This window comes from Saccoglossus kowalevskii (genome assembly GCF_978046115.1).
Source record: "Saccoglossus kowalevskii chromosome 4 unlocalized genomic scaffold, keSacKowa6.1 SUPER_4_unloc_1, whole genome shotgun sequence".
NCBI classification, from domain to species: domain Eukaryota; kingdom Metazoa; phylum Hemichordata; class Enteropneusta; family Harrimaniidae; genus Saccoglossus; species Saccoglossus kowalevskii.
This window is the reverse complement of record NW_028188616.1, coordinates 203,321-229,845: the sequence shown is the minus strand read 5'-3', so window position 1 is coordinate 229,845 and position 26,525 is coordinate 203,321. Positions and strand designations below refer to the sequence as shown.

The window sequence follows — 26,525 nt, the reverse complement described above, 5'->3', positions numbered from 1 at the left end:
TCCTTTTTGACTGATCGATGTGGCAGGTAATGCCCAGTATTTGAGTCGTCATCGTCGACCTTTTCGATATATCCATGTTGTAGTTGATCCGCGATTATTGAATTGTAAACCGGGATAATTTCCTTGGGTAGTTTCGCTATCATATTCCTGGTGCGTACGTTTGCCGCTTGAAAATTGGTTGGCAGCGTTGGGTGTTCTCGTTTCTATGGCCATTTTGCGATGTATCTGTCGTCTTCTGTGCTGAGATTGTGATCAATGTATTGATTATATTGTTCACTTTGAGCAATTTTCAGCTCATTTGCCTGTATTTTGTCGCGAACTTCAACTATGTTTAAAGTTTAAAGACTCATACACTTTTGAACCTTATTTGCTTTTATGTAATCTGAAACATAAATCTGAAACATAAAATCTTATTGACTCGTTTCAGAATAAGCAGTCATGTATTAGAAATTGAGAAGGGTAGACATACCCAACCCAAAATACCTTTAGAAGACAGAATCTGTAAGCAATGTTCCCAGATCAAAATTGAAAATGAAGAACATTTCTTCATGGAATGTCTTAGGTACCAAACAGAAAGACAAAAGCTATTTATTAATATCAGCATTCCAGAAGAATTGGAAAGTGATAACCAGATATTTAAATATATTATGAGTTCAAGAGAAGACGTACTAAGAAGACAAGTTGGTGAATACTTATACAAAATATTTGAAATCAGAAATATCAATAACTGACATTTTACTTTTACTTTAATTTTATATGTATTGTACTTTATTACTAACATTTTATTGCTGTTCAACCAATGACAATTATTTCTAAGGATGCAATAAATTCATTATTATATTATATTATTATTATTACTGACTCAAAATCCCAAAATGTTGTGACGAGTTTGTCAAGTTCCGTATCGGGTGCTTTCACGGACGGTTGATATATGAAATGTTTGGACATTGTGGGCTCTCCTCCTAGTTGATGGGATAGGCCCTGAAAGCAAATATCCAAAGGCTGAAGAGATTACTATGGGATTTGATTCACGGATTATATGCGAGCCGACATAATCCCAATAGTGGTCTGCACCAATCAGAACGTCGATGTCCATGTGTGTACCGCTGGAGAGGGGGTGCGCCAGGTCAAGATTGCGTAAATGTTTGATGTTACGCAAGTCGTGCGTGAGGTAGTTATCCAAATTGTCCAGAGATCTCGTCGACTACCAACAGGTTTATTGCGCTTTTGAAACCATCTCTTTGCAGGATACCGACTGTTCGAGGTACTGTTTTGTAACCGGTTCGAGGATTGGCGAAGCATTTCAAATTGAGTGTTTCCCAAAACTTGGGGTTTGCCTGTATCGAAGTGGCGAACTTGCTGGTTATAAAACTTCGATATGCTCCGTTGTCGAATAGAACAGTAGCGATCTTGGATCCACCATCGCCAAATACGGTGACTCTTGCCGTTTTAAGTAGAACGCGTGGTGGTGGCGCCGGGTCGACGTTTGATCGTTCTCCGGAAGATGGTCAGCGTTGATTGAAGTTCGAAGCATGAGCGAAATGAACACGCGGCGCGTTGGGTTTGGTTTGAGGTGCATCCGTTCAAGTAGTCGAATGAATCTATGTGTGGTGCTTGGCTTTGCATAAGTGACACGAGAAATTCGATCGACAATCGCGTGATAAGGGGTGTCCTAGACAGTTGAAACAAAGTTTGTTGTCTTGAATAAATTTCACTCTGTCTGCACGAGTTGCAATAGTGCGACAGTCAGTAGTATAATGTCTGCCCTTACAATATGAACAGTGAGGTTGCTTGCGTTGTGGTTTCCGTATAGTTTTGTTTGAAGTGTGCGTTTGGTTTTGATAGTTGACGTGTGTTCCAGCTCCTTGATTTGGTTGTGAATACTGGCTGTTAGTGTTGAACGCAGAAATAGTAGATGGGTATGGTTCACTGTCAATTCTGTCTGCGATTTCCATGACTTTGATTTTTTGGAGCATATGTTTACTGAGTGATGATAATGTCCAGTCTTCATCGGTAGAATTGGATTTCGCTAGTTGTTGTTGAAATGCAACAGGTAATCTGGACAGCAACATAGGAATCAACAATCCCTTATATTCGGCGGCGAGTGCTCGAACTGAGACGTCTATGTTGTCGTGGAACTCTCGTAGAGCTATAGCATTGTATTCAGGTAGCGGTTGAGTATATAACGCTTTCATGTGCGCGCTTATAACTGACTGAGTACGACCATGCCGCTTCTCCAACAGTTCGTACGCCTTTTTGTAATTGGCGTCCGACATTTGAAATCCTTCGATCAGTTTTCTCGCACCATCTCTGACTAGCGATCGAAGATATGTGAACTTCTGAGTCTCAGTAATTGTGGTGTTTGAATTGATAGTATTTGTCACACGCAACGTAATATTACGTTGCGTGTGACAAATACTATCAATTGGTATAGTACAGGTGTGATGGTTCAATTACCAAAATGGCAACAGTAACAGAAAGACTTCCCTGGCGGCGATGATAACATGCGAACACGGAGCCAACAGATGAGGTTTCAACTGGGACTGGTATTATTATACTCTGCAAACATCAAGTACAATAACGCGGTAAAACTCCATTACTCCAATAACTAGATACGTAAACTCCAATACAATTCAACGAGATCTCCGATCTGATCTCAGTGCTGAACAACTCCCCTATATATACTAACACTGTCTATAAATAGACCATTACATTAGCATACATAATGAGTCTGGAACATACTACAAATTTCTAGAATGTTCCATTACCTTCTATTGCCTTCTACAGTGTCCTATTACCTATTCAATCAACATCTAAAAATTCCACCCAGACACAGTACGGTTCTAGAACATTCCCAGTCACACGGAAGTGGTAAACAAGTCGTATGCGACATGCCTCCCCTCTCAAAAATATTATAACATATAATATTACATGACTAGCAACAACGTCAATGATACGAATACGATAACAATTTCAAATAAAACAACAATACAATATATCAAATCGAACTGAATAAAGCTCTGAGTACAAAAATTCGAAAATCACATAAAGTAGAATATAATAAAATATAAATACAGTCATAAACGAATAACATTCTACTATACTGTTCAAGTTCCTCAGTCCATCAATCTACTCAGGTAGTCCGCTACCACATTGTTCCGTCCAGGAATATCCTCAACACGATAATTATATCCTTGCAGAGTCATCGCCCATCTCATCACTCGGTCATTTGCAAACTTGGCTTTATCCAGGTAAGACAATGGTTTATGATCCGTCTGCAAAATGAACTCCACATCGGCTAAATATAAGCGAAATTTATTCACGCCCCATACAATGGCTAAACATTCCCTTTTTACAGTTGAATATTTCTTTTCTGCATCGGATGATTCTGCATAAGTACTGCTCCATTTCCTACCTGAGACGCGTCCGTCCGCAACACAAATGGTTTCTGTGGGTCTGGCAACTTCAAAATTGGTTTGCCCAATAAGTATTCCCGCAAAGTGTTATATGCTTTCTCCTGGGCCTCTCCCCATATAACTTTGTTAGGTTGTCCTTTCCTTAGTAGATCACTCAGGGGTGCTGCAATAGTTGTGAATAAGGGAATGTGGTCTCTGTTGTAATTGACCAGCCCAAAGAATGATCGGACACCTTTCTTGGTCGCTGGTCTTTGCGCTTCTTGAATTTTCTCCATGTTGTCATGACTTGGACTCACCCAATTGTGTCCAATTTCATGACCCAGGAATTCTACTGATGTTGCACCCAGAACACACTTGGATGGTCTAGCTGTTATGTCCGCTGCCCTCAGTCTTCGTAACAACTCAGATAATACTTGAACATGCTCATCCCAGCAGCTTGAATAAACTATCAGGTCATCTATATAGCTTCCAACCCCCTCCATACCTGACAATAATTTCCTGATTCCCCGCACCAGAGTAGCTCCTGAATTCTTCATTCCAAATGGCATCCTTAAAAATTCATAAGTTCCATCAGGAGTAACAAATGCTGTCTTTGGTATATCTTCTTTAGCTACTGGTATCTGCCAATAACCCTTACATAAATCAATTTTTGACAGGAACTTACTATTATGTAGCCTCTGAAATATGTCCCCTGTTGTTACCATTGGCTCAGGGTCGGTTACAGTGACCTTATTTAATTTCCTATAATCTACACATATGCGATTCGATCCATCCTTCTTCTTTACAATCACCACCGATAACGCATAGGGTGATGTGGACTTCCTGATTACTCCCATTTTTAACATATCTTCAATATCTTGCCTAAGGTTCTCCCTTATTGCATATGGTAGTGAGTATGGCTTAGATCGTATTGGTGTATCATTTGTCAGGTCAATCTTATGACTGATTATCTTGGTCTTTCCTTGCAAGTCAGTAAACACCTTATCACAAGTATTGACTAAACCCACCAGTTCTTTTCTCTGGTGTTCTGTCAGGTCTGTACCAATTTGAACATCTTTACCTGACTCCTTGGGTTTACAAGTACCTAACTCTAGAAGATCATCTTCGTCTACAGCATTCTCTTCATCTGACTCGTTGCACCCCGCTGTAGCTGCGCGCACAGCATTCATCAAGTCTATGGCCATATTTGGTGAGTAACTTGTCTCACTTCCATCTGGTTGAGGTGACATCTCCCGCTCAACATACAACTTTAACATATTTACATGATACGTCTTCACTTTGTCACCTACCCTCACTCGATAATCGTTTTCGCCTATTACCTGCTCCACCACATAAGGACCCTTCCACTGCATCAATAGCTTGTTGTTGTCAGTTGGCCGCAAAATTAACACCTTATCTCCTTCCTTAAGCACTCGTTTCTTCGTTTTACGATCATAGTAACACTTGTATCGGTTCTGTGCCTTTTGTAATTCCTCTCGAGCAATCTCTAAAGTCTGTTCTAACCGATCTCTCAACTCAAACACATACTGGTAACTATTAACTATCTCAGGAGTATCGCTTTCTTCGGTCCATAACTCTTTAAGGATCTTCATTGGGCCTCTAACCGTTCGACCATATAACAGTTCAAATGGGGAAAAACCAGTTGACTCCTGTGGTACTTCTCTATACACAAAGAGTAAAGCACTAATATACCAATGCCATTGCCTTGGTTGTTCATGGCACAACCGCTTTAACATCTTCTTCAAAGTACCATTAAACTTTTCCACCAGTCCATTACAGATGGGGTGATAGGGCGTAGACGTCAGTCTCTTAATGCTGAGCAATCTTGATACTTCTTGCATGCATTCTGACACAAACTGAGTCCCCATGTCACTTAGTACTTCCTCTGGAATCCCCAATCGGCTATAAAAGTCAATCAACGCCTCGGCTACAGTCTCTGTATCTATATTTTTAAGTGGAACGGCCTCTGGATACCGTGTAGCATAGTCCACCATAGTTAAGATGTATCGATGACCCCCGTCACTGGCTGGTGTAATTGGTCCAACCAAATCTATAGCCACACGCTTGAATGGCATATCAATTAATATACCTGGAACTCGGTTGTATGGTGCCCTCTCACCTCTGGTTCTCTCTTATTATAATATTTCTTCAACGATGTGTCTGCTTGCTGCATCTCGATTAAATTGTCTTTTGTTACATGTGCTCCAGTCTTTACATCACACACTTTGAGTGGCTTCACCTTACCAGATTTCTTTGCTTGCGCTCTGGTTGTTACTGCTCCACTCACATTCCATACTGGATCCGGGTCATCTGGTGGTCTTGCTCCGGGCACATTCCCAACAATTAACTCATAGATTGGGTCCTGCACACATAATGCTTCAACCGTGCCTCTCAAATATGGAGTCTCAATTTCCACCATGGCGACTGGAACCCTTCTTACAGTACGATCAACCATCAACATATGACCCATCTTTTTTATATACTGGTCATCTGGTACCAAGCTCTTCTTGACTATAATGCCATTACACCCAGTGTCTCTCAACATGGTCACAACTGTGTCACCAACCTTCCCTTAACCCACAGGCAAAGTCCTGTCCTCCACAACGCCACTTCGTTCCATACATGCACCATTCACAACCTTTAACTGCTCCCCCGATGCTAACAACAAATGGTCCTTCTCAACCATTTTAGGCATGTCACTGTTAATTTGAACAGCACAGCTAGCACTGATATTAGACTCCTCTTTAACCACTGCAGCTGCACCAGTAGTAGTGCTGGGTTTGACACTCTTTCTTGACCCCTGTGTTGTCCACTACGGCAGAACTTAGCCACATGTCCTATAGCACCACACTGAAGGCACTGTCCACCTTTGTCATGGTTGACATCAGTAACGCGGGATGGACATTGTACTGCTCGATAACCAACACCCTGACATACATAACACCAGATACTACTACCCTGTCCCACCTCAGTATTTCTAATGGCATTCTTATTATCGTTACACTTCACCTGGTCCTTTGTGGATAACTGTCGACCATGTGCCACTAGGTACTGCTTTGCTATTACTGCCAACTCATCTAAATCTTTGGGTGCTCTTTCTTTAAGATAAACTGCAAGATCTTTTGTACAGGCACCAATAAACTGCTCCTTCACCATCAAGTCGGTAACACCATCATATGTTGCTGCAGTGCCTGACAACTCAACCCATTTAGCAAAATAATTCTTAAGCCGCACAATTAACTGGTCAGGACTCTCGGTACTTTCAGGTTTAATTTCACGAAATCGCTTCCTGTACCCATCCTCTGTGAAATCGTATCTTGTCAACAGCGCCACCTTCACACGATCATAGTCAACTGCATCAGTGTCGGACATCCTGGAATATACTTCCAGTGCTCTACCAGTCAACAGCGCACTCAATTTTGTGGCCCATCCATTTCTATGCCAACTCGCATTCGTTGCAAACCTCTCAAACCGCAATAAATAACTATCAAGTTCGTCCTTACCATCAACAAATGCAGGCAACTTTGGTGACTGTGCATCACTGACCACATTTCGTTGACCGCCAAAATCAGCCTGTTGGAGCCCCGGCATTGCTGCTTGCAGCTTTAATTTCCTTAACTCAAATTCTCTTTCCTTTTCTCGCTGTTCTGCTTCCATTCGCAATTTCTCTCTTTCGCCTGCTTCTGCTTCCAGCCGTAACTTTTCCTTTCTTTCCTCAATCTCCATTTTCTTTACCTCTGCTTCCCTTTCTTTTTCCCGCTGTTGTGCTTCCATTCGCAATTTCTCTCTTTCACCTGCTTCCGCTTCCAGCCGAAACTTTTCCTTTATCTCCATTTTCCTCACCTCTGCTTCTATTTCCATTTTTGCCTTTCTCTCTTCCCTCGCCGCTTGTCTCTAAGCTCGCTGAGAACTCAGTTGCTCCAAAATAAATTTTCTTTTGTCTTCTCCAGTCATTCCCAGTTCATCCGCCCACTCCATCAACTCTTGTTTCGACATATCTTTTATCTCGCTGGCCATGCTGTCTTCTATATCTTCACTGCTCCCGAACGAGCCCCCAGATGTCACACGCAACGTAATATTACCGTAATTGGTATAGTACAGGTGTGATGGTTCAAATACCAAAATGGCAACAGTAACAGAAAGACTTCCCTGGCGGCGATGATAACATGCGAACACGGAGCCAACAGATGAGGTTTCAACTGGTACTGGTATTATTATACTCTGCAAACATCAAGTACAATAACGCGGTAAAACTCCATTACTCCAATAACTAGATACTCCAATACAATTCAACGAGATCTCCGATCTGATCTCAGTGCTGAACAACTCACCTATATTTACCCACACTGTCTATAAATAGACCATTACATCAGCATACATAATGAGTCTGGAACTAACTACAAATTTCTAGAATGTTCCATTACCTTCTATTGCCTTCTACAGTGTCCTATTACCTATTCAATCAACATCTAAAAATTCCACCCAGACACAGTACGGTTCTAGAACATTCCCAGTCACACGGAAGTGGTAAACAAGTTGTATGCGACAGTATTCTTGAAACTGTCATTGAACTCGCTCCAAGTAAGCGGGTCGCCATGAAACGGTGTTATTTTTAGGCGCGGTAGTTGAACATTGTGTTGAGATGGGCCCCGTTGAGTTGTCCGGGATGGCAGATTTGGAGTTTGAACTTGAGGCATCGCTGGGTCGTTCTTTGAGAGAAATAATGTGATTCGAACAACACGATTAAGAGCGTTTATCTTGTACTGGTCCGTTTCGGAAAATTCCTGGTCTGTTACATCGACAGTGTCCGTGATATTGGCATCAGCGGTGACTAGTGCTTCCAGTCGTGTATCAATGGCCATTTTCCTGGCGCTGCATCGTAATTAGTTAACGACTCTTCGAGGGGTTGTAAAACTGCTTCTAATTTGGCCCTTGCCCTGTCTCTTGTCTTGATTAATGCTTATAATTTGGGTGGCATGTTGAAAACTGAAAGTGTTGCTCACAATAGTTGAAGATCTCTTGAGTTGTACAGGTTGAAAGTTCGTTGTCCTGATTGAAGAACACGTGTTGATTCAATTTCGCGGTCTTTCCGGAGTGGTCTTTTGCAATGTTGAGTGGTGATTCTTGGTCATGAAATAGCGAAATATTGAGTGAATCTTGATGTCCTGCAGAAATATATCCTGGTCTCGGCACCAGTTTGTGGCTGTGGGAATTTGATTCGAATAAATCGCCACGTTTATTAAATCTCCACAAAACATACAACAGACTCAAGTGATCAACAGAAAGAATCATGGGTAACTCTTGCATAATTAGCATGTTTGAGGTCGATTCCATTGCTCATAAGGGGTAACTATACGAACACATGTTGACCTGTGCCCTGACAATATTTTCGACTTCTTGTTAAAAAACCGCAAGTCCGATTGCTTTGATACTACATATATAGGTACTACATGTGAACCTCTCTCAGATTTATTCATTTTGTAATGATATCTTTAATTCTTTAATTTTGGTGAATATTTTTGTCATTTTTGGTAAAAAGTTATATTTTCGACTTCTTGTTGAAAACCTTGAGTCCAATTGCTTTGATATTACATATATAGGTACTACATGTGGACCACTTACAGATTTGTTCATTTCATGATGATATCTTCAATTCTCTAATTTTGCTTAATATTGTTGTAATTTTTGGTAAAAAGTGATATTTTCGACTTCTTGTTGAAAACCGCAAGTGCGATTGTTTTTATATTACATATATATTTACTACATGTGGACCTCTTTCAGATTTGTTCATTTTGTGGTGATATCTTCAATTATCTAATTTTGATGATTATTTTTGTAATTTTTGGTGAAAAGTGATATTTTTGAATTCTTGTTGGAAACAGCAAGTCCCATTGCTTTGATATTACATATATAGGTACTACATGTGGACCTCTCTCAGATTTGTTCATTTTGTAATGATATCTTTAATTCTCTAATTTTGGTGAAAATTTCTGTCATTTTGGGTGAAAAAGTGATATTTTCGACTAATTGTTAAAAACCACAAGTCCAATTGCTTTGATATTACATATATAGATAATACATGTGGACCACTTACAGATTTGGTCATTTCATGATGATATCTTCAATTCTCTAATTTTGCTTAATATGTTTGTCATTTTTTGTAAAAAGTGATATTTTCGACTTCTCGTTAAAAACGCAAGTCCGATTGCTTTGATATTACATATGTAGGTACTACATGTGGACCACTTACAGATTTGTTCATTTCATGATGATATCTTCAATTCTCTAATTTTGCTTAATATTGTTGTCATTTTTGGTAAAAAGTGATATTTTCGACTTCTTGTTGAAAACCGCAAGTCCGATTGTTTTTATATTACATATATATTTACTACATGTGGACCTCTTTCAGATTTGTTCATTTTGTGGTGATATCTTCAATTATCTAATTTTGATGATTATTTTTGTCATTTTTGGTGAAAAGTGATATTTTTGAATTCTTGTTGGAAACAGCAAGTCCCATTGCTTTGATATTACATATATAGGTACTACATGTGGACCTCTCTCAAATTTGTTCATTTTGTAATGATATCTTTAACTCTCTAATTTTGGTGAATATTTCTGTAATTTTTGGTAAACAGTGATATTTTCGACTTCTTGTTGAAAACCGTGAGTCCAATTGCTTTGATATTACATATATAGGTGCTACATGTGGACCACTTACAGATTTGTTCATTTCATGATGATATCTTCAATTCTCTAATTTTGCTTAATATTTTTGTCATTTTGGGTAAAAAGTGATATTTTCGACTTCTTGTTGAAAACCGCAAGTCCGATTGTTTTTATATTACATATATATGTACTATATGTACTATATGTGGACCTCTTTCAGATTTGTTAATTTCGTGTTGATATCTTCAATTATCTAATTTTGATGATTTTTTTTTTATTTTTGGTGAAAAGTGATATTTTTGAATTCTTGTTGAAAACAACAAGTCCCATTGCTTTGATACTATACATATTGTTCATGTTCTAATGATATCTTCTGTTATTTAATTGAAATGTACATTGCTAACAGCGGAGTTATCTCAGCCGACTGGCTGCTTGTTTTGCTAAATTTGTTAAAATTTACAGATCTGTTAAAAAGTTTGTTGAATTATCTGACATGTGCTGATCTGCTTTTTGAGTGGGGCACACATAAACTAATAATAACATTATGAGCACTCATTATTTTGACCATTGTCACACTGCTGTCATTTAAGTTAGTACATGTGCTGCTTTTAAATAACAAATAAATTAACTGTAGTTTTCTCATTTCAGATTATTCCATTGCAAAGAAAGGAAAATTACGAAAAGTATGATGACAAAAGCAGCCATAATAATTCAGAAGTAATTATTTTTCTAATCATGTACAGTGCATTATGCACATTTTTTTAAGTACATTGTAACTACCGTACATTACATGTATATTACAAATATATCATAAGTAACCACAAGTATGTCACAAGTACATCATAAGTAATATAAGTACAAGGGCATCCATATACCAGTAAATATTACTCTTTTTATGTTATTTTTTTCAGATACTGCCGAGGCTGGAGAGCAAGAAAAATATTTGAAAAGGTTAAAGAGAAGGTAAATTGTGGCATAACAGCAATATTTTGTTAAAGAATGTGGAATCATAGTTCAGTCCAAACATACTTGCTAGCATTTCTTCATTGTTTACGAAGAGCTACAGTACTCATTTCGCCCAGCCTCCCGCCCGCTTCCGGATTTCGATCGCTTTTTTTTCGCTCGCTTTGTTCAATTCGACCGCGCAATTACCGCTTTTTTTTTCGACCGCGCAAATCCGGAAGTATCCGCTCGCGCAATCGTTCGCTCGCTCGCTCGCTCGCCTGACAGAGCAACCGCCCGCATTTACAGTTCATTACCTACTGTTTCATGTACAAGTGTGTCATTTTTGTTTTTATGATGTTAAAATAAGAATAAATACAATCAAAAATTTATAGAACGACCGTTGAAAAAATACGGTGGATCACACGGCCATATAAAATTGGTAATAATACATACGCGTGTGTAGGGTGACGGTTGTCATGCACGCATGGTTTGGGTTTAACACGGGTCAAGTTGTAGATATGTAAATCTATGGCACCTATAACAATTGAAGAATATCTGCAGGAATAGTAAGACTGTGAAAAAAAACGACCAATCGATTGTTATAGAATGACAGCAGTGTAAAATTTGTCAAACAAATACAATACTTGCAAATGTAATGTCGGCCAGCGCCCATCTTACTTGTCCGAAGTTGTCGAAGCCGACATCAATGGAGATCGCGTTTTTTAACTAGGCGGCTGGCAAGCGGACTAACACGTTACATAAACTTGTTGAATTACAATTATGGTTTTTATTTTTGCGCCCAATGTCTCGTTATAAAATAAAGGATTCAAAGTTTGCAGGGTATTCCGTTTTTTGCGAACTCTGGGCGAAATACTTTCATGAGCTGTACGTGGTTCACTTACAACCAAAACAAAGTCAGCTTGGACATTAAGTTGTGAGACGCGACAAAACAAACGCTGCCAGTGATAGATTACGTGAATAAAAAACAAAACAAAATAAACGCAATCAAAGGCGCCGACCACACGCTTTGGAAATAAATAGAACGCGTTGCTAAGAGGAATCGCACCTGCATCTCGACGACGTCTCCGGTCATGAGCAGGGTTTGCCGCGTCTTAGACAAATTGAAAGTTAAAAAGGAATCAGTGTCGGGGAACCATTCACAATGTTTGCATGAAAAATCCCCCGCGAAAACCTTTTTTTTTCTGTTACAAACACTATGGTACCTGAATCCCGATTAATTCATAAATATGAATCGTTAAGGGTCAATTTCCTGCAATCCTTCAAGATTAAATTTGCCTCCGAAAATCTTTCTAACGATGACCTGGAAGATTGCCATGATTGAGTGCCACCATTTCTGTTCTAAGATTTATTCAGTATAATAATACAAATGTTCACCCCAACAGAGGTGCACATACAGTTTTAGCGACCCGAAGAGCTCATAAACAACCGAGGCGAAACACTACGATAAAGACTTTCCGTTCCCAATAAATAATAATAATAACAAAAAAAAAACTTCTCGTTCCCGACATTATGAAATTCTTTCGTTTTGGGGGAAAAACCCTGAAAAAAAACTGATTTTGACAAGATAATTTAGAAATTGATATTAAGAATAATTCATAACGAAATGTATTCCATATGTACCCATAATTTTTTTTCATAATTACTGATTACACACGAATATTACAGAAAAAAATAATTTGCTATATTATCTATATTTGTGCCTTTTATTTGTCTTGAATCGTGACTGAAAGGAGCTGGATGAAATTACAAACTATGTAGTGTGTTCGACAACTCATGTATGAACAATAATTTTAATAAACATGATTTTACTTGGTAAAATTACTGTATTTTTCTACATAAAAACAAAATAATTTCACAATGTCTTTATTATCATAGCGTTGTTGGTAAAAGTTGAAAATGATACATCCACGTGAACCTGCTTATATGAGATCGAAGGAGTCTCTGTTTTCAACAGCCGTATACATCTAAAACTGCGTCATCGCTAAGTTTCCTTGGTGGACCACGAGCTCTGTTCCTTGTTTGCACGTTATCATGTTCACACAATCGCAGACATTATTTGTAAGGGTGCTCTTTGAAATGGCACATTTTCTCGATGTTTTAGCGAGTACTCCACGGGTATATGGCTTGTTCTCACATCAGCATAATTTTTCTCGAATTCACTCACCGCTTTCCCACATGCACTTCTCGTTCTTTGCTGCTAGCTTTTTTGCACTCTAATATGTTGTTGTTTTTGTCTTTCTAAACATCGAGTTTATTTTTGACATTCAACGAGATCGCTTGAATTTTGAATTTGATGACGGTTCGAATTTATCCACTTTTACAGTGATCAACATTGCGTTCGAGTAGAGTTACTAGTAATTATAAGCCTGATTTACATTTTCTTGCGGTGTTTTTCGTCAATGTATTAAATATAAGTGCTTTGGGAAATAACATAATTATATTGCGCGAGTAAAAGAGTTTGGTGAGACTGTCACAACATACTAAAACAGATGTTTTATTTATTTCCAACGCGCGTGGTCGGCGCCTCTGATTGCGTTTATTTTGTATTTTTGTTTTCAAAATGTATCACTAGCTGCGTTTGTTTTGTTTTCCTCAACAAATTAACTGTTCCGAGATCTCTTTCATTTTTCGTCCGGCTGCTGCCAATCCAATAATTCGTCGTCGCATGTAATCAGACAAGCGATTAATCGTCACAGTCATTATACTAGTAGTTTAAGTCCAATTGATTTGTAGAAATTCAGCTATGCGATAATTATATGTGCAGTTTTGTTTTGCGCACCCAGACACGATCAAAAGTTAACCAATAGATTTTCTGAACTACAGCATTCGTATTACTTGTGCAAATTGAGTAAGAGTCATAGTGTGAGTTGCGTTCGCAAATAACAAAGTGTCAAATTATTTTGAGCGCCGTTCGGAATAAATTTAGTCAAAATCACACAGAAACACACACACACAAATACTAGTACTCAATAATATCGCGATTGACCAGTCATATAGCTGCTTGAACTACACACACAAGGACGTAAATATGTAAATACAGGTCACAGTTCGACTTGCGTAGCAAACGTTACAATGTGTCAAGTGATTTGAAGGCGTCTTTTTTCCAAAACAGAGAAGCAATAGGCGTTGTATTTTGAATCGTCATTAAAACCTAAATTTATTACGAATAAAAACTTAAGTTTATACATACAATGTACGATCATTGTTACTCCAGCGGTCGGTTGGCAAGCGGACGGTGTTTCTGAAGCCAGTCATAGCAGGAGCGAGCGAACAAAAACGAACGCGAGCGAGCGGAAAAAAAGCGGTCGGTTTCCGGTCGGAAAGCAGCGAGCGGTCGGAAATTAAGCGATAAGCGGTCGGAAAAAAGCGATAAAAGCGGGAGGTTGGGCGGAATGAGTACTGTATGACTTGGCCTTTTTTTATTCTATTTATGATTAGTTGAGGAGTACTCCCACTATATCTATCATCATTGGAATACAGTGATTTTCACTTATTAATAGTATATGTTTGTTTCTTGGGTTTCTTCATCTTGTAGTCATAATTTCTTCACCTTTGTAACCATGGTTTCCTTCCTTCTCATCATAGTATCCACATCTTTGTTCCTATAGTAACTGGTCATTTGTTGTAATGTTGCCATCTATCTATGTTTCTTCACTTTCACCTTTGTTACCAAGATTTTCTTCCTTCCCTTATCATAGTATCCACATCTTTGTTTCCATAGTAACTGCTCATTTGTTGTAATATTGCCATCTATCTATGTTTCTTCACTTTCACCTTTGTTACCAAGATTTTCTTCCTTCCCTTATCATAGTATCCACATCTTTGTTTCTATAGTAACTGGTCATTTGTTGTAATGTTGCCATCTATCTATGTTTCTTCACTTTCACCTTTGTTACCAAGATTTTCTTCCTTCCCTTATCATAGTATCCACATTTTTGTTTCTATAGTAACTGGTCATTTGATGTAATGTTGCCATCTATCTATGTTTCTTCACTTTCACCTTTGTTACCAAGATTTTCTTCCTTCCCTTATCATAGTATCCACATCTTTGTTTCCATAGTAACTGCTCATTTGTTGTATTATTGCCATCTATTTATGCTATGTATAATTTGTTTGTTTGCAGGCTTTACAGCATTGCTCCACCTTAAAAGAGTTCATTGACCTATATAACAGCATGCTAAAGAGAATAATGAAAAGACATCGAGTTAAAAAACCTAAGATAAGGTTAAATATGTATGAGATGGAAGAATTTATGGACAGGAAGAGAAGTAAGTGTCTAAACTGTTCAATCTAAGAAATCTGTAAATACAATGTATATACTACTGCCTTGAGCTGAGATTATTGCAAATTTGTTTCTATTCTTTTATTCAATATTCATGTAATACTGATCCAAATTTCAGTAATTGCAGAGTATAATGACAGCACAGGTGGCCAGTTATTATGCCTATGTCTAATAATAGCTGCTGAAGTCATTTTGATTACATTTTGTTTTCATTTTTTTCTTAAAAATCTGATTAAAATTCATTTTAATTTTTCCGGTCATTATATATATATAAATCTGACAAACAACAAGGAATACCCCAGAATAGGCATAAACAAAAATATGAATATAAATAAAATATGGAAATAAAAAAAAGAAAATTAAATAATGTATAACCTACGAGGAAACATGAATGTTACATGTGAGGACCAGAAACATGATTGTTACATGTGGACCTAATACTGACTATTTTTGATAATCTAATTTATATTCCAGTGTATGAAAGCAAATTTGACCAGTTAGCTTATCCCGGAGACGAGTTGGAAATCCATGAATTATCAACGTACTTTAGAGAATGTGGTTTGTACCCTGGTGAGAGAGAATATTTAGATTTCTTGAGATTGGTCATTAAAAGTAAGTAATTGCCATGACAACTGTTTGCAATAGAGGATTGCTAAACTTATTTATTCGTTTTATTGGCTTACCCTTTAAACTACTTTAGGTGAAGATTGTTGTGATAAAGAAAAGTGACATATGGTAGGTGGAGGTTCAAACTAAATGCAAAGTTTGTTCATATATGCAATAAATTATGGGAGATAATAAAAAAATGTTGTCACACCAGAGCTCACTTAATTAAAAGTTTTGAAAATATTAGGAATCATTTTGTACTCCATATGTAAAATATATTTTTGAAATGGCTATCACGGGAGTGATTTACATCTTGAATTTCATTTCCCTGGACATCTCTGATAATTAATCTATCCAATTGTTATCAAAAATTCATATAAGTTTGGACAAAAATTGATCGATCTAAACCTAGCGTTTAGATTTAATTGACTTTCAAGAACACAAGGTTTTTTTATTTTATTTTGTTGATTGTGTAGGAACATAGAACTATTGCTTATTGGTAAACATAGAAAATGTTCTATTCAATTAAAGCATCTTTATTTGTCAATCTCAAAATTTAACTATTATGTTTTAGACCCCCTGACTGTGGAAAGAGTAATAGTTATTGGGGCAATGCCAATTTTAGTTTGCTTAGGCATATATTGATCCCTTATTACTCCATAATGAACAAAATAGCAATTAAAAATTTAACTACTGTGGCTATTGAAAAATAGCCAGTTGTGAACTTTAAATCTCATTTATTAGAATTTCCTTAAGGAAAATGGATAAAGAACAAATAATGCTTTCTTTTTTCCAGGTTATACATTAAATTATCTTAGTCACTTTGTAAGTGTATATTGTCATAAAATACACCATTAAAATTAAACTTCAAAGGAAAACATAGTATACATGCAAAGTAAACAAAAAAAACTTATCTCAAGTGATTTTGGATTTGTTAAAAATGGGCCTCAATTTTTAAATGATATGACACTATATCTAAATTGGTAAAGTCAGATATATAAGGTTTATAACATTGTAATAAAATATTTTCACAAGCAACACTAATCAAAGATACCCATCACAAAGTGTCTGGTAACTACATTAATGATATTATGCCTTTTTTTTATTCCCATGTTTCCAGGTTTAACTTTGAGACCAGAGAATCCATGACATTTCATAATTGTTTCCTGAAAAATGTTAGTGGTTACCCTATTTTTGCCCTTTTCATTATTGTGATGGCATAAATTCATACTATTGAAAATATAAATGGAAATCTCCCAAATCAGTTTTTTGATGAACAACTGTAAATTAATAAAAATATGGATGCTGTGAATAACCTTCCATCAACCAACTTACATTGATTTCTGGTAGAGTAGTGGTTGTTGCATCAGACTTGTGATTGGTAGACCCAAGTTCAAGTTGTACCTTAGGCTGAACACCAAAAAGGGTTGACCCCCTACCCTGGGTGAGTGTATGTGCCACAGACACAACGGGAAGGTCAATTCCACTAGTCAAGATTCATTCACTAACAAATTCCACTTTGAGAGAATCTTGGTTAAAGTTTGCAGGTATGTGACTAAGGGAACTGATCATTACCACCCAGCCGGTTTCCTGTGAGTTTGACTCGGTTTACCGTACCGGCCGGTGCTTCACTGTACCGGCTGGACAATTACCGTACTGATAGGACCAATACCGACTATTTATCACCTTCGATTAATGAATGCATGGTAAACAAAGCCTCGGTTACTGATCGGCGCCCTGCCGGTAACCGTGAGTCATGCATAAATTAATTGGGCATTTTGCAAACAATAAGAATTTTTTTTTACCCATTGAAAGTGAATAATTTGAAAAGGACATGACTTGTACAACAGAGTGTTACGTCCCAGTCGACTAGAGGACTCGATGGGTTAATTATTTGTTTATATTTGTCAGTAGCTCACACAGTGGAAAGAAAGTCGGACAACCGTCGAAATACAAATAAATAAATTAAATAAAAAAGTCTTTCTGAAATTCTTCGCATGTGTTTTTTTCAATATATGTGTGTTATTCACATATTCATGATCGCCTGTAACGCTATAAAACGACAGTCCTACATCGTAGCTTACCCACGACGTTGAATAAAACGTCTCAACCTGTCGCATGAATTCGATGATACTTGCATAATGTGTCAGCGTGACTCGCTTGGCCGAGCTCACATGTATTTAAATTCGGGCTTGGGCGTTCGAAAATCTGTTTTGATACTTTGTTGACAATAACACGCGCAACGCGTGCACGTAGTCCAGATAAAATTCAAGTGCGTAAAACGCAATTTGACCTTGCTCTAGGTCAACATTTTTCCATTGCTTTTCGACCTCATTTTGTGATTTTGTTTATGGAATTGACCAAACATATTTACACACCCCCTCCAACAATCCCCAATGTAACTTTATTATAACAAAACAGAGTGTGCAAGTGTGCCGGTATATCTCTGAAAAGGGCTGTTTGTTTTGGGGCAGAATACGATTTAGACTGGAAAGGTCGGGACTTTTTTTTTGTTTTACAAAAAAAATATAATTACAGTCAATACAAAGTCAGCTTGGACATTCAGTTGTGAGACATAACATACTATTATAATGACCAGTCACCACCTTGGCAAGGAAATCACCGTTACAAGAACACATGGCGACAATTTTGACACTTTAAATGCAGAGAAGACTGAAAGTCGCATCCTGGAACATTCATGGTATTGGGGTAAACAACAAGATAGTTTACTTTTAAATTTTATCAAAAACCATTATTGTGTAGGATTTGTAGAATCTTGGTTAGATAGTGAGTGTAGATTAGATTTTCCTGGTTTTAATTTTTTTCGTAGTGATAGAGTTAGACGTAGAATTAGAGGTAGAAATTCAGAGGGGATTATGGTTATTTTTAAAACTGCAATCCAAAAGGGTCTCAGTAAAATCAATAGCAATCATAAAGATCTTTTGTGGATTAAAATGAGCAAGGAATTTTTTGGTTTTAAAAAAGATTTATACACATGTTTTTGCTACTTGTCTCCAGAGGGGTCAAGCTTTTATAATTCATCATTGAACTCAGGTTTAGACACTTTTGATCATTTAGAAAATGATATTGCCAAATTTAATGAATTGGGAGATGTCTTAATCATGGGTGACATGAATGCTAGAAGTGCTCAACTGTCAGACTTCATTATTAATGATGACAATGACCACTTACCATTACCAGATTATTTTAATATTGATGAACATTATTACAGAAACAATATGGATTCATTTGTCAAATATGGTAAAGCTTTGGTTAAACTTTGTTGTGCTAGTAACTGTAGGATTTTGAATGGTAGAGTTCCAGGTGACTCCTTGGGAAAATTTACGAGTCACCAATATGGGGGTAGCAGTTTGGTAGATTATGGTATTGTTAGTTCAGAACTTTTTTGTACTGTTCAATATTTCAAAGTTTGGCCTTTGAATCACTTATCTGATCATTGTCCTATATCTGTGTCTCTGTCTGCATGTGTTAAACATAATATGGTAGATGATCATAGCCTGCTTTCCCCTTTACCCGGCAAATTTATCTGGGATGGCGACAGCCGGGAAAATTATATTAAAGCAATTTCTAGTAAGACTATAGGGGAAAAACTTCAACATTATCAGAGTTCTAATTTTGTAGATGTTGATGAAGCAGTGGCTAACTTCAATTCAATTATTATTAAAACAGCAAAGAGTTCTCTTAAAGTTATCAATCCCAAAATTAAAAAAAAGTCTAATTAACCAAAACATAAAAAGTGGTTTGACAATGATGTCAGTGAGGTGAGAAGAAACTTAATTAAATATTCACATTTATTAGACAAGTTTCCTAAGGACAATAGTATTAGACAAGAACGATATAAAATTAATAAAAAATACAAGCATCTAATTAAGAATAAAAAAAAAGGAATATAAAGCTAATTTATGTAATAGAATCATTATGCTTAAGGAGTCTAATCCTAAGTTACTTGAGGAACTTGGTGATTTAGATAAAAACCCACAAAAGCATGACAACATCAGTGTAGAGTCATGGTTAAATCACTTTAAATGTTTAAATAATAAAGTTAACGTGGAAGATAAAAGCTTCTCACAGACTATTGTAAATGATATTAGTAGTATGGAAAGTTTAGATGATTACAAACACATTATTAATCAAGATTTCACTAATAAGGAAGTATTGCAGCATATTAAACTTTTAAAGTCAGGCAAAGCTTCAGGCACTGATATGATTTCAAATGAAATGTTGAAGCATGGGGCTCCTTTTATTATTAATTCTCTTACTAAAATGTTCACACAAGTTTTAAATTCAGGCATTATGCCATTACATTGGAACAGTAGTCTCATTATTCCTATTTTTAAGTCAGGTAACCCAAAGGACGCTAATAACTATAGAGGCATTGCCATTTCTAGTTGTGTATTTAAATTATATACTATGATGCTAAATACTAGATTAACTAAGTACTTACAAGAAACTAATCAAATAGTGGATAATCAGTTTGGCTTCAAGAAAAACCATCGTACAACAGATAATATTTATATTCTTGAATCCTTAATTAATAAATATGTCAATTGCAAACTGAAAAAATCAGGGAATTATTTGTTTTCATGTTTTATTGATTTCTCCAAAGCATTTGATTCAGTCTGGCGAGAAGGGCTGTTATATAAACTTCTTTGGTTAGGTGTGGGAGGAAATTTTTATAAGGCTATTAAAGCTATCTATAAAAACACTAAATATAGCATTAAATTGAGTGCAGGGATTACTCCATATTTCAATTCATGCCGAGGGGTAAAACAAGGGTGTAACCTTAGTCCTCAACTATTTAATATTTTTGTTAATGGAATGTTTTCTACAACCCAAGAGGGGTTACAAAAGTGCATTGATGCAGTCCAAAATTACTGTGACAGTTGGCATTTAAAAGTAAATATTAACAAAAGCAAAATCATTATTTTTAATAGACTAGGTAAAAACTTAAAAAACAAATTTCAGTTTTATTTGGACGCCACTAAATTACAGTGTGTTAATTATTATAATTACCTTGGCATTGTTTTTCAAACAAATGGTAAGTTTCATAATGCTATGTCTAGGCTACAAGACAAAGCACAGAAAGCACTGTTCAAAGATGTACAAAATGCTTTGGATCAGTGAGGAATGTTATTCTGTTAGTCTGGCTAAAAAACTATTTAACTCTATCATCAAACCCACAGCTTTATATGGGGCTGATGTGTGGGGAGGGGTTATGCTGAACATCTACAAGGGGTCTGGTAAAAATAAATGTACAGTTGACAATTGCAATTTTGAAACAAAACTTTTCTCAGATAAATTAATTCCAGAAAAACTTCATATTAAATTCTGTAAAAGAGTTCTGGGTGTGCACAGGAAGGCATCTAATGACCCATGTAGAGGTGAATTAGGTCAATATCCACTTATATTGGATATCTGTGTTTCAGTTATGAAATATTATCAAAGACTAGTATGTAAAAAAAAAAACAATTCTATCATTGATGCAGCCTATGAAGAATCCAAAACTCTTGTGCATGACCCATGGCTTAACTTTATACAAAAATTACTAGTCATAACAGATCTAACTAATTCAGACCCACATCAGAACAATTTTTGTGATATTTTTAAAGAGAAGCTCAAATGTTTGTACCGTATGAAGTAGAAAAACAATTTGTTGAACAATTGTAAGCTTGACTTTTACAGGTGTGCTAAAGAAAATTTTGAATTTGAACATTATTTGGAAAAAATTAAAAATAAAAATCATAGAATAGCTTATACTAAATTTAGAACTTCTGCACATTTTCTTCCCATTGAATCCGGTAGACATAAAGGCATTTTGAAGGAAAACAGGCTATGTAATCTCCATGAATGCAATGAAGTAGGGGATGAAAAACATTACATTTTATATTGTAATAATTGTCAAATCAAAGAACAAAGATCTAGATTCCTTGCAGCTTTATACATCTATGCCCCAAAGCTGGAAGATTTTAGCATGGATGAATTATTTCCTATTATTGTTTCAAGTAATGATTTTTTCATTCTTAGCATTTTTGCAAAATTTATTTTCTATATTCTTGATATGTTTTAATACTGAAAGTTGTTGTTGTTCTGAATGTTTTGTTTTGTTATTGTTATTTTTGGACTTTACTCAAGTTTTCATTGGTACGTTCCAAATAAAATTCTATCTACTAGTAATGAACGGTGCCAGCGATAGATTTTGCGAATGAAAGAACAAACTAAACGCAATCAAAGGCGCCGACCACGCGCGTTGGAAATAAACTAATAAAACGCGTTGCGACGAGAAATCTCGTCTGCATCTATCATTCACGCAAACGCACACACATGCTATTTTCGTATGTTGAATACGTTGGCAACGTCGTCAAATATTTAGCCCAATCACTGAATAAACAAACATCCAAGCACACGTGCACTGGCGCCAGATAAAGTGAAAAAATGGAAACAAAATTACGTCTGCACTGTGCATTTGTAACAATAACCAAAACCATTAGGTTACATGCCAAAACTACAAGTTTTGCTTTCTCTGGCGATCCTGTGCATAAAACTGAAATTTAAACAGGTTGGCATTTTACCGATAAACCGGAAAATCAATGCATAAATTAACTTGTCAGAAGTGTGAATTGCCTCCTGTAAGTACGGTAACGGCCTTGCCGGTACGGCTAATGACCTTCTGGTACGGTAAAGAACCGGCCTGAACGGTAAAGAACCGGCCGGTACGGTAAAGCAGCGGCCGGTACGGTAAGGAAACGCATGCCGCAGGAGCCTCACAGGAAACCGGCTTGGTGGTAATGATCAGTTCCCTAAGCCTGAATTGCCATTTGATAGAGAAATGGCAAAACAGTCCTGTCTTGTAGTCACAAATATGCATGCACATCCAGGAACTGTCGCCTGGCACAACAATATATTTAAATAAAAAAACAAAAAAAAACAACAACAAAAACTTACATCATTCATTGGTTTGTATCAAGTACTACACTAAAACAAAAGTTTACATTGAAGCTAAATGATGAGGGCAGTATTTTAAAAACTCTATTCATGAATTGTCACTGACAATGCTGCAGAAATTATCATAAAAATAAATGGCTTTTCTACTATTTTTCAAATTTTAACAGAAGATCCTGAGAAGACAGGGATGAGATTTAAAAAGGAGCCAGTCATTGAGACCACTTTCCAGATCTATGTTCCCAAAGCTACTAAGATACGAATGGAAGATTTTCGAAAATCAACATGGATGAGCCCATTAGTCGAAGGAATGGAAGCCAAAAAATATATGTGTAAGTGGTTAAATAACATATAAGGCCAAAATAAAATGATGCTTTTCATCCAAGAAAAAATAAAAAAATAATGTGGTGATATGATTTAATTTTTTTTTTGTATTAAGATCATTCACTTCTACAACAACAAGGTGTATGTTACACATTTAATATTTATTGAATAATGCTTTTGAATATGAGCATAAAAAGTTGATTTGGATCCACAAAATATCCTCTGAAACAGAAAATAACATTTACACTATTACCATCATTACCATCATAGGTGCATTATATAGATGCTATAGGTGCTATATTTTTCATGTAACATTTTTATAATAATATTAATCAGTTTGATATGCAATTCATTGAGTGTAGTTCTCTCTAAAATGAATAGTTGCTTTGAGTTATAATATAGATATGTTTTTGTTCAAAATATGAGAAGGTGATAAATTTGTATATTATGTCTTAAATGGCAAAGACAAAGTTGTATATTTCCACATGTCCCCTTACTGAATCACATTCTGTGTCAATATATTCAACATGATCATTTTATTTATTTATATTTAGGGTGTGATGAAGTCAAGGCTGCTACCTTTGATAAAGCTGCCATGGTTGTCTGCCAATCTATCAAGTACAGAAAAGAAAAAGCTGCTGCCGAAGAGGCTGAACGAAAAAAACAAGGACAAGGAGATCACTGAAAACACTCAAATAAATAAATATATATATGCTTATATTGTCACCCTACTATAAATTTATTTATTTATTTTTTGTGTATATATGTCAAATTTGATTTTTGTCTTCCATGACTAATTAAAGGACCATGAGCTGAATTTTGTCAATATTTTCATATTTTTGTATTATATTTTCTTTTTTAATCCTTGTAATACTGAGTGTAATACGGTGTGACTTTTGGTCTTTGTGATAACTACACATGTTATAAGATATTCATGCCATGCACATACCTAGACAGCTGGGAATTAATTTTATGTTAATGTCATAAATAATCATACCATATATCACATGACTCTTCTGGCATCACATGTAACCTCAGAATTACTAGAATTAAAACATATGAAAACATTGGTAAAAAACTCATGCCCATTTAAGGCAATAATGTGTGATGATCAAAATGTGACGACTAAAGAATAAAAACAATTATTCTTGTTTGTTCTCTTGCATGTTGGGTTTTGTGGTAGTGATCAGTAGTTAACAAAACCTCAAATTCAGTAGCTCTATTAGATTTGTCAGTGACCAATTAAGTGACATCAGGTCAACGGTTAAAACAAATTGAGGGTAAAATAATAATAGAGTAGTTGATGAAATGTATGAACTACATTTTTTTTTTTACAATTCATCTGCAGTTTTCCTGTCTACATGTCTGTTCACTGTTAAATCAACCATTCATCAGATTTCAATAAAACTTGGTACATAGATGTTTGTAGGGAATCTGGCGTTGATCTGATTAAAATTCGATGTAGGTATAGGTGACAATTTTTTTTATTGTTATTTTTGTTTCTTTATGAATATGTTTTGGTTTTACTTTTGGTGTATATATTGTATCTCTGTCGCCTTAAATTATAATATATAAAAATGTAATAACGGCAAGTAAAACCAATAAACTCAGTATCAAAAATATAAAAATTAAAATAATGTTAGAAATAATTTGAGCCTATACCTACATCGGGTATTAATCAAATTGGTTTGTGGTAATCCACAGACTTGATCATTTTAGGAAAAACTATGCATAGTAATCATCTTGTTTGCATAAATGGATAAATCAAACTGGAAATGTACAATCAAATCAAATCTTTATTTTTAATATTTATAAAGTTTTCTGTTATTATATACCTTAATAATGTGAATTAGGTTACTTTCACATTGTAAGTCAGAGCAGAAATATATATTAGCCAATGGGCTTTTTATTTATAAAGCTGATCTGAATTTATAATTTAAAAAATATTTTCTGTTTCTATTTCATTCACTAATTATGTCATTGAACAATGATTTTTAGTGGAATTTTACACATTCACATTTAATTTAATAGGTTTCACTTATCAACAAAACTATCCAAATTCAAGCCCTAACCCTGTGAATAATTAATTAGTTTACATTAACTTGTAACTATGGATACCAATCCAAACCTGGAATCATAATAGAACTTGAGTTGAATGGAGACAATTTATTTATACAAAGGTGTATATAGATCTGGTAGGATTTAAAGTTTACTTTCAAAGTTCATCTGTGCTTCCGTCCATGACTTTTTTAAATATATTTGCATGCACAAACTGTTTTTAGACTTGTTTGTTATATTTACAGACCGCATTCTTATATCTTCACATCTTTATTATCACAGATTTCTTATTGCTTGTTTATTTCTGTTTTAATCATTTTTAAAACACTAACTTCCGCTTTTGATGATAAATGTTACTTGTATATTGTGTCCCAAGTGAAAAGGAATCTTCCAAACTCCTGAACAATTTTTTTTCAAACCATTTAATGTACATGTATAAAATATGTATATATATATGTTACCATACTACACATCTAATAACATATATAACCATGTACAATCATCTGTATTTTGTAATCATATGCCTACCTTGGAATTTCTTGGGTTAGTGCAATATTTTGAATAAAAGTCGAAAAGCTAAGTTTATTTAGTGTTTGTATTTCAGCAGATCCTTGGTTTTGCAATCTTTGTGTTTCAGTGCATTAAAGTGCGATGGTCGCTACCACGCATTTCTGCTTGATATGGTATTCATAGCGACAGTTGAAAGTACATTGTCTACATGAAATTTGAACATGCTCTGCACGATGACCATTACGCTTTATGTGATGTCATGTCATCACTAGTCAATTGTTAAAACTTAAAATTTAGATATACTTGTAGTTAGGTATTGTCTAACTATATTGGCTAGATATTGTCTAACCAAAATGGTTATAATCACTCCAATTCTAGCCTTGACTGAACATTTAATGGTATGTCTTGGTTACCTAGTGTCACACGCAATGTAATATTACCGTAATTGGTATAGTACAGGTGTGATGGTTCAAATACCAAAATGGCAACAGTAACATAAAGACTTCCCTGGCGGCGATGACATACGAACACAGAGTCAACAGATGAGGTTTCAACTGGTACTGGTATTATTACTCTCCAAACATCAAGTACAATAACTCGGTAAAACTCCAAACCTCCAATAACTAGATACTTAAACTCCAACACAATTCAACGAGATCTCCGATCTGATCTCAGTGCTGAACAACTCCCTTATATATACCCTCACTGTCTATAAATAGACCATTACATCAGCA

General features: G+C 35.8%; 1 protein-coding gene across 3 annotated transcripts in view; it reads left to right on the top strand.

Moving 5' to 3' along the window:
- Positions 1–25,861, top strand: part of LOC144345461 (uncharacterized) — a 58,085-nt gene extending 32,224 nt beyond the window's left edge. For all 3 annotated transcript variants that reach the window (XM_085496224.1, XM_085496226.1, XM_085496225.1), the window contains exons 6-11: positions 10,734–10,802; positions 10,997–11,048; positions 15,175–15,319; positions 15,808–15,945; positions 23,070–23,231; positions 23,778–25,861. In XM_085496224.1, the coding sequence (XP_085352350.1) occupies positions 10,734–10,802; positions 10,997–11,048; positions 15,175–15,319; positions 15,808–15,945; positions 23,070–23,231; positions 23,778–23,908 (697 nt within the window). In that variant the 3' untranslated portion in view covers positions 23,909–25,861. The remainder of the gene's footprint in view (positions 1–10,733; positions 10,803–10,996; positions 11,049–15,174; positions 15,320–15,807; positions 15,946–23,069; positions 23,232–23,777) is intronic.
- Positions 25,862–26,525: the final 664 nt, after the last annotated feature.